General features: G+C 40.9%; 1 protein-coding gene across 1 annotated transcript in view; it reads right to left on the bottom strand.

Moving 5' to 3' along the window:
• Positions 1-1,641: 1,641 nt before the first annotated feature.
• Ncbp1 (nuclear cap binding protein subunit 1) overlaps positions 1,642-13,712 on the bottom strand; it is a 35,984-nt gene continuing 23,913 nt past the window's right edge. The window contains exons 12-23 of the mRNA XM_055605329.1: positions 13,230-13,294; positions 11,752-11,814; positions 10,831-10,905; positions 9,753-9,856; positions 8,024-8,146; positions 6,995-7,097; positions 6,263-6,356; positions 5,226-5,329; positions 4,389-4,503; positions 3,524-3,652; positions 2,965-3,078; positions 1,642-2,153 (exon numbers count right to left, since the gene is read on the bottom strand). Of these exons, the coding sequence (XP_055461304.1) occupies positions 2,040-2,153; positions 2,965-3,078; positions 3,524-3,652; positions 4,389-4,503; positions 5,226-5,329; positions 6,263-6,356; positions 6,995-7,097; positions 8,024-8,146; positions 9,753-9,856; positions 10,831-10,905; positions 11,752-11,814; positions 13,230-13,294 (1,203 nt within the window). The 3' untranslated portion in view covers positions 1,642-2,039. The remainder of the gene's footprint in view (positions 2,154-2,964; positions 3,079-3,523; positions 3,653-4,388; positions 4,504-5,225; positions 5,330-6,262; positions 6,357-6,994; positions 7,098-8,023; positions 8,147-9,752; positions 9,857-10,830; positions 10,906-11,751; positions 11,815-13,229; positions 13,295-13,712) is intronic.

The following is a 13,712-nucleotide window of genomic DNA, read 5'->3' as shown; positions in this document are numbered from 1 at the left end:
TCATCAGGCTAGAAACCTCTCTGGGGTTCAGGCTGCTGCTTAGTATTACTGTGTTGTGCAGAGATAAGGCATTCCTGAGACACGGATTTAACTTCCTGGTTGTGTACTCAGATATGTTTTCTGGGGTCTGTTACCTGAGAAGTGAGCACACCTGTTAGATATCTGTTAGAAGGATTTAACATAGTGAATCTGTACCCAGTATGTAGCAGCTAGCAGTTAACCAACACTTACTGTCAGGGTCCACACAGTGAGATCTGCTTAGCTGTATGCTTCTGTTCTCTAGCTGCACTGAGTTAGGTTAATCCTGGTGTCCACCAATCAGGCTGGCAAGGGCAGATCACACCTTTTACTTTTAGGTAGGATGCAGTCCTTAGGGAAGCAACATACGTCTACCTTGACAAAAGCCTGCTTAGGAGCATGGGCTTGACTTCACAGCATTGAAGAGGCTTGCATGCAGTGACATGCCGCCCCCCTGTCTGTGGGAGTGCCACCAGAAGGGAGCAGCTGCTTTCTGCTTTTTCATCTTTTCTTCTGTAAGAATCCTCTGTTCAGTTTTTCCAGCTGGCAGACCAGGGTAGAGCATAGGCACGTTAATGAACAGTTTCTAGAAACAACCACCACATAGGAGGATCAAAAGAAAGGAAGAAAGTACAAACTCTTTTAGTATGAAAACAAGGATGACTGAACTCCACCTTGCTGCAGGAAAGGATACAGTTACCAATGCCTTCTGTGGTTAATTCTTTGGCTGCTGGAGGCCCAGAGCCATTTCAAATTAATTGCAGCACGAGCTATGTTAAATGGAAAGAAGGAGTGGTGTAGATAAATAGGATATTTAGCCAAGAATCTAGATTTTGTCTTTCTGAAGTACCTGCCATTTAACTTGATCTACTGAATTTAAATGATTAAATGATATTCCTGCTTTAAATATGCTATAAAAAGCCTAGGAATTCCCATGTATTAAGAAATTATATTCTATGGCCATTGAAATGTATCAGAATTGAAGACCACATATTCAAGCAATCATAATACATACTTGCTAGGGTGTAACATGTACAAAAATATAGCAAATGCAAAAAAATTACTACCAGTAATTAATATCATCTTTAGTGGAGTTTTCTAAAGTTTAATGAGAACTTTAAAAATCCTAGAAATTTGGAATGCCAGATAATTGCTTATGTATTAATTTATAAAACGCTCACTTCACTGAAGCCTCAATAGGCTCAAGGATCAGTTATCTGCCTCAGGACCCACAGAGACAAGCCCTAAGCCACACTGAATTCAAAGTCCATGTCAGCTCATTCAAGACCTGCTCCACGTCAATCTGTGAAATTACATGATCTTGGGCAAATCCTTCTTGGAGGTGCAGGGCATGACCAGATGCTTTTCAACAATGGCTGCCAAACCTGTAGTCACCTGAGAGGTAGAAAAACTGCTGCTATCTCCATTATACTTTGAGACTGCAGTTTAAGATAAACTTTCATTTGGACAAATTTGGGAATTAGTACTAATAATTGTATATACTAACAAGTAGTGTTGTAAAATGCCACTTAAGAAAAATACCTGCAAGAAAGAGCTTCGGATAGAGACTAAGTACACCGTCAGTAAGAAAGAAGCTAAGGATAAATCATGAATACCAAAGTCTAAAAAACATAACTTCAGTTTATTCCAGCCATGTTACCAAGGAGCAGAGAAAAGCTAGGCTCCCAGGTGATAGCCCATCGGTTGTATCTTCTACTTTGCAAGCCTGACCTTGCGTTTCACACACCTCAAACCTGTTGTTTTGTGCCCTAAGGAAAAAGTATCAAATTCATCACAGGAAAGTTGTGCCTCACATATGTACAACTCTATGATCACCATAAGATCGTAACATCACTGTCATCAAGCAACACTTGCCCTTCAGGGCGATGAGGGGTGATGTCATACTCCTCACTCTTCTCTGTTTTCTTTAGGAGTGAAAGGCTACTACAAGAAAGCAAACATTCAAACATCAAAAATAAGACAAATTATTTCAAGATAATAAAAAGGGGAAAACGTGACTGTTAGGCCTGCAGAGCGCAGAACTGCTGGAACACAGCCAGGATGTGGGGATCTAACTCGGCAGTGAAAAGCAGGTTCTCCAGGGTCACCATGTACTGCTGGATTATCTGGTGATGCTGCAGACACAGAAGAGAGGCTCGGGTCAGGAAGCCAAATGCAAGCAACCTTGCCGAACACTTCCCCCAGAGCCCACCCCTGCTCACACATTCCCCAAGAAGCCTCAGCGTTAGGAGACTGTGCAGGGAAGGAGTGGAGGGACACAGGAGTGCAAAGGCAAACTCAGTTCTTACAGACTTCACAGGACGCTGTCCTTGATGCAAGGCACAGCAGATAGGCTGCTGATGGCTGCAGGGGGTATCCCAAAAGCCAGGACACAATACACTACAGCTTTCTCAAAATCGTCCTGACTAGGGAGCCAAAGCACCAGAAAGTGAGAACCTTTTATCTGTAGACTAAAACACACTCAGAAATTTCTACGGAACTAGGGCCTCTTGGTTACCTCTTAAACATGCTAATAACTGCAAATGTCTGGGGGGAGATTTGGAGGCTTAGAGAATTGAACTTTAAGAATAATTACTTCTGCATCAGTCACTTTTCTAGAACAAAGGCGGACTTGGGGAGTTAATGCCCGAAGAGGAAAAGTGAACTTCAGCCCCCTACACATCATGACATCTAGCTGTTCCTGTGAACATAGGATTTTAAGTAATTTTATAATTCCATTACTGTTAAGTTAGTTAGCTTTTTTCCACTCCACATTTCTGTGCTGGGCTCCCTGGCACAGAAAATGGCAACCCAGAGTCTGAGTGACATAAAACCAATTTTCTGATGGACAGGAGTGGCAACAAATGGACATAAAGTAAAGGTCCTACAAGAGCTACATAACCTCCTGGTGACTGAAAACAATGGTGTTAGCATCTGCTCACAAACCTGTAGGAAGATTTGCTGCAGCCTCTCTATGCAGTTCTTATACCATGGGGTTAATATACTGGTCCCATCGGTTTCACATCGTACCAAGTGTTCAGTCAAGATCATGATGAAACGCTGGAAAGGATGGAGAGGTTGAAGAAGCATTAAAGAGAGAATCATAATTTCTGAACAAATCCAAATCAAGATTTCTCAAAAGCCTTGTTGTTCCACCCTACTGTGGTATGTGCTCCTGACTTTCGGACTTCCCCCAAACTTGTTAAATCCCTTATCTTCTAGAAATATGTCTGGGCCTCCATTCTAAGAAAATAGCATGTTAATTTACTATACATACAAAACATTCACAGGAAAGAAAGCAATCACCTAAGTCACCAACCATAAGGGATACATGAGATAAGTATTTAAATGATAAGCAAACAGCACAGACTCCCGGTGGCCTCTAAGCAGTGACACTATTCTTTTGCAAAGTTCTGTATTCTTACTATTTTCTGATTGAAAATGGCAACTTTTCAATTACAAAATAACGGATTCTTTTTATACTTCATAACCCAAGCCAACTTACCTGGAAGATGACGAGGAAAAGGTTCTTCTGTTCGCTCTGAGCGGACTCCACTTTCTCCTGCAGCCTTTCTATTTGCTCCTCAAGGGCCCCGTCCTTCCTGTCACTGCTTCTGTCATCATCATCACTTCGCTACAAACGGCACAAGAACAGAACAACAATTCAGCACCAAGTTTTGCACGATGGCTCAGGTTGGCTTTGAATTATCATCTTCCTGCCTCTACCTCTCGTAGTGCTGGGGCTGGGGGATGTGTGGTACTAGGATGCAAACCCAGGAGCTCAGAGATGTTAGGCAAGCGATTTTATCACTGAGCTGCCCCAGTCCTGGGGAAGGGCTTTTATTCTTGCAGTGATAGCTGGGGAAATTTAGTGGTATTAGTGTCGGTAGCAGCAGTGAGGTGACGCCTACCAGGTGTCACTGCCATAGACAGCTCAGTCATTAAACGTCAGTCCTTTCCCTGCCTTCCACTCTGGTGGATACGCTGAACACCAGGAATGAAGACTACTCAATGTTGTAAGGCACGGGGTCCAGCCAGCTCACTGCTTCCCTCTAAACACAATCTTTATTAGCATGGAAATATTCTGTGAAGCTGGGACTTGAGATTGACTTGTCCCCTCTCCACACAGCATCTGCAGTTGTCTCCCTTCCCCTCTGTGCCAGACTCAGAAATACATACGTTTTCTTCTAGGAGATCGGCCTAGAGGTGCTAAACTAGGGAAAAATAGTTTGTGGTTGGTATCCATGCCACAGCACCTGACACATGTAACTAAGAATTGGAAAAAATAAACTACTGTGAAGGCAATGGACTGACTATGTGACAGACTGTGCCCTGACTTCTAAGCACTCATGGATCAGCACATGACTTACTCGTTTGTGCTGCCTTGCCAGTTTCTCTTTAGCTTCTTCTAGCTCTTTTTGGATCTTCAGAACATGTTTGTTCATTTTACGAATTGTAGAGTGCAAAATTTCCCACACAAACAACCTTAAAGTAACACAGCATTTAGTTAATGTACGTTAAGCTACACTTTACAGAGAAACTGTCTACAGTTTTTCAGGCTCCATTCTTAAGGGCTGACAGGCCTTGTAACCTCTGGGAAGGATTAGGCATTCTTCTCCAGCAACACTTAATTTACCACTGCAGTGAACTAAGGGCGTCACTCTTCACTCACTGGACTCAGGTACTTGTCTACACCTTAATACAACACCAACCCTAGAATTGGTTTTCTCCTTCCACCATGTGAGTTCTGAGGATCAAACCCAGTGACCTCAGATTATTACACTTGACAGCAAGCTCCCTGACCCAATGAGCCATCTTCTTGGCCCTGTAAAAAACTTCTGATTAGCAGCCATGGTGGCACACACCTTTAATCCCAGCACTCAGGGAGGCCGAGGCAGGCTGGTCTCTGTGAGTTTGAGGCCAGCCTTTTAATCATATATGTCACTTCAGGACTCAGTATATTTTAGATCAGTGTGCTCTGTAATAACAGGTGTAGTGGAGAAGTTAAAAGACTGTCACAGTTTAATTTTATTTCATTTGCTTTCACTGAAAGTCAACCCCTGCTCTCCTGGTTCTGATCATCTATAAAGCCTGTGTAGCTTCAGAAACAGTGTTATTAGGTGATACAAACTATTACACACAGTTCAATGGTCTCTAAGCATTGGCACACACATGGCCTTATACGTGTTCTAAATTCTGATACAAACCTAGTAAAGTCACGAGATAGCTCCGATGAGAAAATCCAGTTTGCCACTGCGGCACAGTCAACAATCTGTGTACGGATCATCTTATCAACCAGAACAGCAATCATCTACAATGAGAAAAGAGACAGGGCCAAGTTTTACTGATAAGTAGGCACGATAATGGAGATAGATGCTCAAAAAGTAATGATAATGCTATGGAAATAAAATAGCAGGGCTATAAGATTCTTAACAGAAATGGAATTGTCCAGTGTAGGCAGAGGTCATCTTTTTATTTCTTCTTCTAGATAGGGTTTCATAGAGCTAAGTCTGTTCTTGAACTCCTGATTTTCCTGCCATTACCTTCCAAGTGCTACAATTAGAGGCATGTGCCACCACTCTTGATTTAACTAGTCAGTCTTTAGATTTATTCTGCCCTTTGCTAGGCTCTAATACTGTAGGAAATACTATTTTAACAATAAAGATTTCATGAAAAGACAACGCTTAAAAGGTAGCGCTTACTCTTTAGGAAAACTTCTGTTGATAATTCATTTTAACTGAAATCTCCTCCAGTTAAAATCTCCACAGCATCTTATGGATCTTATTTGTAGAAATGGATAAACAAAACTATTTCCTACCAAATACTGTTGTCAAGCAACAATTTTTGTAATCAGCATCTAATATGTGTAGAAATGCTATGGCACAAAACCAATCACAATGCCATCTGAAAGATGTTATCCCAGGCTGGTGAGATGGTTCAGTGGGCAAGATACTTGATGCTAAGCCTGACAACCCAAGTTCAACATGGACCCAACAAGGTGGAAGGAGAACTGACCTGAAATTTGTCCTGACTTCATGCAGGTCCTGTGGCACTCCCATGCACCCCCAGCCAACATATCAATGTAATTTAAAAATTTACCAAAAAGAATGTATCAATAATTATTTCCACAATACCCAGTTTACAGATTTAAAAACCATTCCCCTGGCAGAATCAAACATAATTACTTTCTATCTGTATATCAACATAGCTAGAACCTCACTATGTCCAACTAAATACTTGTTACCTGTGGATGATTCCTCCAGACTTCAAACATAACTCTCAGCACATGTAACTTCCCCTTATCACTTTCTGCTAGAGTTTTGAAGACTTCATGAAACCTTTAGAAAGGTAAAAAGTACCACATACAATTACTCATAAGGCATTTTAGTGTTTTATAGCTCCTTTAATGTTACTCAATTTAAAATACAAAATACAAAATTTTAAATGCAAAACAACCGAAGAGTAATTCCTAGGTACATGATTTGCTGCAAGGAAGCTGTCATTGCCTATGAGAGCACTCTCTCTCTTCTGGAGTCCTATGAGAGCACTCTCTCTCTTCTGGAGTCCTATGAGAACACTCTCTCTCTTCTGGAGTCCTGAGAGCACTCTCTCTTCTGGAGTCCTATGAGAGCACTCTCTCTTCTGGAGTCCTATGAGAGCACTCTTTCTCTTCTGCAGTCTTACTAAATTTGCTATCTCTTTAGATGCCAACCTTTGGGCAAGCTTTCATTTCTGCATACTCATTTTGGAAAGATGCCTAGAGAGGCTGGACCCCTCTGACTATCCCAAGGACCTAGGTCTGTACTAGTTACCCACCATATGAACGTCTACACTGCATACACTTAAAGAAGCCATGGGAAGCATTTTAGCCACCACAAACCGAATCTCACTCTATCAAATTATGTAGTAAGATCTTCATATGTAACAATTTTAGACAAAACTACTATAGCACTGATGTTTGGATGTGCACACTTACTTTGCAAGAGCGCTGAAGGAGTGACTGAAGGATTTAGCAGCTAAGTGCAGCAGAGTCTGGACAAAGACCTCTATCTTCAATGGGTTAAATCTGAACCCTTCATCTGAAAAATATTTTTTTACAGTGAGATTGAAAAAAAAAAGTTAAGTATAGTAATTCCTTGGTGATATACCTTGGAACGCTAAGCTAATATCCCAGTAAAAACAAACACCAAAGTCTACTGATTCCAAATACTCAAAACATAAAACTAAGCAGGGACAGGCAAGTCTACACAGCAAGAGCTCATCTCAGTCCCTCGCTGAAAAGTGTAAGCTTAATTCTGTCCTTCATGGAACTATTTTCCTAGTTCTTCTATATAACACAGGGTTGTTTTTATTTATGACAGGCTCTCAATGTGCACTGTTGCTGGCCTGGGACCTCAAACTTGCTTGCATTCACCTGGCTTATGACCCACTTCCTTAAAAGAATCAAACATCCCTCCTTCATATTCTTTCTACCAGATGTCAAAATGCTAATTACATCAAAACCAGCAAACCCTTTCAACCTACAACTTCTGACAAAGTCTAAACTTACTATTGTTATGGCTGACTGGCACTCCCCAAACAAATGGTTGTCTCTGTAGTCATCTGTTCTACTTTTGTATAGCACACTTATTTACTTATTCTAAATAACTAAACTTTTGTGTCATTTTGTCAATTTTTCTACTCATGGCAAGAAAATAAAGCAAGGCTAAGATGCTGGCTGAAATTACATGATATATACCAAGTAAATATTAGGTAACGGTACTATAATAGCTTATAATTTGGAGAAAATATCGGTCATACCCCCAATACACTAAGCCTTCCCATTCAGGAAGCCCTCTCAAGGAGTTTCAGGGCCTTTTTAGGTAAGGGTGTAAAACACGCGTGTTCAGAGAACAGCTGACAGACTACTGTATGAGTACCCTATAGGACTTAACGAACTCAGCAGAGCTGTGTTGACGCCTTAACCTTGACCCATGCAGCTCAGCCAAACAAGTAATTCTTTTACCGTCATCATCAACCTGGTTCGGATTTGGTACGTCTTTCAGAATGCTGAAGATTTCGTCATTAGTTGCCTTACTTTTAAAAGCAACAGATAAGCAGAGTGCCACAGAATGTCCAGGAAGAGAATCTAAACGCAGAACAGAGGGGAAGGGAGATCAAGATGAAAGGTTGTTCTATGAGCAGCTAATAATCAACAGACTTTCAGTTAGTTCCTTTTAAAACAGAATACTCTTCAACACAAGTACAGCATTTAAACCATGTGCTACTGTAAATGAAAGCTTCACCTAGTTCAATGGCTTCTCATCAGAACCAAAAGAGGTAATTCTCACATCAATACTCAGGAACAGAGCAGTCCTCAGGTCTCCTGGACATTTTAAACCCACCAGCTTCCCAGTCGTCTTTGCCAACAACCCTTTCTTCTGGGGCAAATGAGGTCAAACTAAATGAATGCTGCCAACATAAGAGGCTCTGTGCTAAATCCTGCATGCTTACTTCTTGTTGGAATTTTGTGAGTGAGTGCTTATGGTATAGATTGTATGTTAATGTGAATGCATCATCAAAGCAACAGGAAATCTACTTTCAGTGTAATGCAGACAGTGGTAACAAAAAGGGCTATCTTGACTTAGGCTCATAAGACATGGTACTATGACCTGTAATGACTGACATTATCAAAACAGGTCACACAAGGATAGTCATACATAGTCATATATCTGCTGTGAGCCTGAAAGTGGAAACAAATTCTATGAAAAGCAAACAAAAATTAAAAAGAAAAAAACCCTTTGTCACAAAGGAATTGACATACTAGCTGAGGAACCAAGAAATTAACTTAAGAACTAGAAAGCATTTTTAAGAAACAGGTTTGTTAAAGGTTACAAGTAACACACTTGGGCCAGACCTGAGAAAGAAAATAGGAACTAGAGAAAAGAGGGCTTCCCTTTTTAATTGTGGTATTGTGGTAATGTAACGGCACAAAGCAAGGAAGAGCAGAGTTCTCAGACACAGGGAACTTCTTGGCAGCACAAAATGTGAGATTCTTGAATAGATGACAACCTTCAGTGCAATCACAACAGCACAGCTGGAAAACCTGACATCTACCTCTGTACCACTGCACACACTGACTTCGGAGAATATAATGCAGAAAGACCACAGCAATTCTAGCACCGTTCATGGTGTAATTACACCTTTCGTGCTGTAATTCCAGAACCCATGGGACTGAAAGGTGAAAGTCGTGCTAACAAATTTACTTCTAGAAGCAGACTGCCATGTGCTTCAGTATTCCCAGCATGAGCCGTGTGCTCGGAAAGGAGGAAACCTCAAACGCTTCCATAAGATCCAACATTTTCTTAACTACTTGTGTGGGAGAGCCCAACCCATTGGGAACTCAGGAGATGGGGAGGTGGGGGGCAGAGGCAGGCGGATCTCTATGAGTTTGAGGTCAGCCTGGTCTACAAAGTGAGTCCAGGACAGCCAGGGCTGCACAAAGAAATTCTGTCTCAAAAAAAACCAAAGAAGTCATGTAAAAACACTGTAAACAATATAAAGTAGAAAAAAGGTATGAACTAATAATAACTAATTATATAACAAGAAAACCCTTAATCTAAGGGCTGATGGGCCACCTTCCAAATAGAGAAATACAATTCTAGGAGAGTCACTCTCTCCTCCTATAAATAACTGGCTTCAATGCACGTGTGGATCAGCACTTTTAAGAAGGGATCGGTTATTTCATTACTTACTGCTACTTTCATCTCCGTACTTGTAAATGCAGGTTGGGTTTGCAGGACACAGAGCTGAGAAGGTGGGAGGAACAATGTCCAGTATATGTTGATGGTAAGACAACCTACAACACAAATAAGAGCAAGTCTCACGCTTTAGTCCTTGGTAACACTCAGCTTGCCCAGAAAGCCAGATCCAACATCCCAAACTCAGCGGACAACCAAGAAAGTAGTCAGGACAAAGTCCGTCGGGCTGCTGAATAAGCTAACACAGGTAAACTCAGGCCTGCCTCAAACACACTGACTTTGCTCTGAGGTGTGGCTAGAAGACCCACAGTCTGGTGGTGAAAGATGTGAAGTGACAGTGGGTTGCGGGGAGGAGGTAAGCTGGCATGGCTGGGAGGTTGGATGTGATACACCAAAGAAATAAATGGAAGATAATAAGAGCCAAGTTCCTTATTGCCTGACAAAGTGTTTACATGCCATGGTAGAGAGGATGGAAAGAAACAATGTTGGGTTGGATATAAAGAGAGGGATATACCATGTGTGCACACACACGCACACACACACACACACACAGAGAGATGAAGAGACACACAGATACACACAAACACACAGACACACAGTGTCTTCCGAAAGGCTTAGACTAAACTATCCCTAAAAAATACACATTAAGAGCTTAGAATACAGTTCCCCAAAATATATTCTATTATTAGAAACAAAGACTTTTAAATAGAGGAAATAAGGGGAAGAGGGCTAAGAAAACAGAAATTAAGAAAACAAAACAAAGCAAAACACAACACAAGCTTAGAAAATGAGAAAATGCTCACCAATGTTGGGAGACATTAAAAAAAAAAAAAAACAAACAAACTTAATTGCTTAATTCACATAAAACCCAAATGGTACAGCTGACTTATTGTAGCCCAAATCCTGATTCAAAAGTGAGGTAGAAGATGGACAAACACTGTGATTAGGAAAGAATACAGTGGACATTTACCATAAATGCAAAGGAGAAATCCTGTCAGATAACAACCAATTCAAGCAGTCTCCTTCATGAGAAACTAAGAGACCTAAATCAAGAAGAAAATGCAGAGCTTACCTCATACATTTCTCTAGAACTTCTCTTACAAACTTTGGTTTGGGACTTTCAAGATCCTGAGTAAGACAATCTGACCTAAGGAGGAAATGTGGTTTTATTAAGGTCATATACATAATCTTTTTGTACATATAAACTTCATTTCCTGATTTATATTAGGGTCTTTCTACCTATCATCTCACCCATATACAGCAAATAAATATCAATGAAACAAATACTTGAGACAACAGACTATTTTAAAGTGAGTTTTAGGGGTCAGAGAGATGGCTCAGCAGGTAAGAGTACTAGCTGCTCTTCCAGAGGCCCTGATTCAATTCCCAGCACCCACAATTGTACCTTCTTCTGGCATGCAGGTGTACATGCAGACAGAACACTCATACAGTTAAAAGTGTATAGTTTTACACATTAAGGCTCTGTGGATATATCATGTGCTGTGCCCATGCATGGAGGCCAGAGGATAACCTTGGGTGCTGTGCCCCTGATGCACCCACTAGGGTTTCTTATTAGGCCTATAACTTAATACTTAGGCTGGGGCTGGCCGGCCAGTGAGCATCACAGATCTGTTAATCTCCATGTCCCCAGAGCTGGGATTAGAAGCCCATGCCTCCATGATATCTGGCTTTTTTTTTTTTTCTTTTTTTCTTTTTTTAAACAAACAGGGTCTCAGTACGTAGTGCTAGCTGGTCTGGAATGGATTATATAGACCAGGCTAGCCTCCAACTCACAGAGATTGTTCTGCCTCTGCCTCCTGAATGCTGGGGTTAAAGGTGTGTACTACCACACAGGGCTCAATGTGGACTCTTAAACATGGGCCCTGGAGATTAACCTTGGGTCTTTATGTTTGAGAAGCAATCAATTTACAGCCTGAGCAATCTCCAGTATTGTATTAATTGTTTGAGAGGATGGAGAAAACATTGCACTTACCAATCTTCCCAGCTCCAACGGAATTGAAAATTACTTAGATGATGAGAAAACCAATTAATAAACCTATATTGGGGAGTGGGGCAGGGAAGAGGAGAAAAGGAAGAGTGCAGTTTAGACCAGTAGTTTATAATCCTTTATCCAGCTAACCTGTCTTACATGCACACCCCGCTACCTGTAGCTTCTTTAGCTGTTCTCTCAGTAAAGCCTCTAACTCACGGTCTTACAGTCCTTAGCTGTCTCAGTTCTCATCAAGGTGCTTCCTTTTATCCTTGTTAGATAACTGACATGATGTAGGCTTGTATTTTGTGCAAGTATTTATATAATTCTCACAGCTATGAAGGAGCATACTATTTTTTCTCATGTAACTTGATAAAATTGAATCAGTTAAAAAGTAAATTGTAGTTAAATGTTGACAAATAATTTACAAATGGCAGAACCAAAGTAGGCCTCTCTTGTTTTGCTGGGAACTGAGCGTGGGTTCCTGGGAGGGCTGCTGGGGCTCTCAGCCACTGAGCCTTTTCTCCAGCTTAGTCTCATACACAGATCTTTTAAAAACTGAACTTTATGTGCTCATTCATGTGTTTATATTGTGTGTATGTGTGTGCAGTGCCAGACGCCACACACATCTCCGCGCCTCTTAAGCTGGAGCTACATGCGGTTGTAGAGCCACCAGATGACAGTGCTGAGAGCCAGGCGTCATGGCCTCTGGAAGAGCAGCAAGCACCTTAATTGCTGAGCCACCTCTCCAAGGCCACTACAGCCTTTAAAGACAGCCTATATGCATGAAGTTCCCCTCCTCAAAAACAGACTTGGCTTTCAAATAGTATTGTGAAGCTGTAAATATTCAAAATGCTTACTGGTCTTCAATTAAAACAGAGACACTGGAAGATACTTTCTTAAAGTCTTTCCCTCAAAAATCTGATTTCAATCATTTAAAAAATTATTTAAAAATTAAAAAAAAATAATTAAAAAAATTTAAAAATTAAAAAAGGTCACCAACAGAGCTAGCCATCACTGACATTTTTTAGATACAGAATTTGAGTAAGAGATATGGAAATTAGGCAACTGTTCGATTCTTCCCCTGATCTAATTTGGGAAATGGACAGAAGAAAAAAACTGGTTGGTAAAGGCAGTCACATAGACTTTCTCCAAAAGAAATCAGTGAGCATGGAAAGACCACGCTCTAACAATCCAAGACAGGTTTTATTTCTTGATTTAAAACAAATGGAGTCTTCCAGCTGCAGGTTTAAAGGTATTTCTCTATACTTTCAAAACAGATATGTATGAAATCAAAGAGAAGCAAGCATTGGCACCACTAGAAAATTAAACAGACTAGAAGCCATGGTGTTCTAACAAGTGAGCTGCTATTATGTAAAAGGTTTAGAAAACAGGGAACAATTTGGGAACCCTCACGACAGCCTTCTGAAAACCCTTGCAGGTGCTAATATGGCCCTTAGTCAGAAGAGAGCAGTGTGCACCTGTCCACACATGTGGTGCTCATCGTGTCCAGACGCATGTACAGCATCTCAGTGGCCTGTGCAAGCTGTGAGTCACAAGATAAGGAAAACTGCCTCCCACTCTCCTTTAAAATAAGCGCGACAGGAGAAATGCACAAGACATTTATGTTTTAGACTTTATGACTAAGAACGTTGTCTTTCAACCTTTGACATAACTGGTCTTGTTTTTCAAGTTTAAACTGTCAGTGATGTACAATAAACCTGACTGCATCCACATTTGTGAAATCATGATGTTTCCATACCCTCTATAATTCCCCCAACTCCTTTCTCAGGCATTTGAGACCTCTTCCCAAGCATACACTGGTCTTTTATCATTAGGATCTTTACATTTTTCTAGAATTTTACAAAATCCTATCATGTTTTGTGAATCTGTTATTTTTCCTTCAGCATGTTTCAACTTACGCTGTTCACTGCTTTAAAAACAAATCCTTTTGTTGCTGAATT

This window comes from Psammomys obesus, unplaced genomic scaffold (assembly GCF_907164565.1).
Source record: "Psammomys obesus unplaced genomic scaffold, mPsaObe1.curated_primary_1811, whole genome shotgun sequence".
Lineage (NCBI taxonomy): Eukaryota > Metazoa > Chordata > Mammalia > Rodentia > Muridae > Psammomys > Psammomys obesus.
Note: the sequence above shows the minus strand (reverse complement) of the source record. Positions and strands in the feature narration are given on the sequence as shown.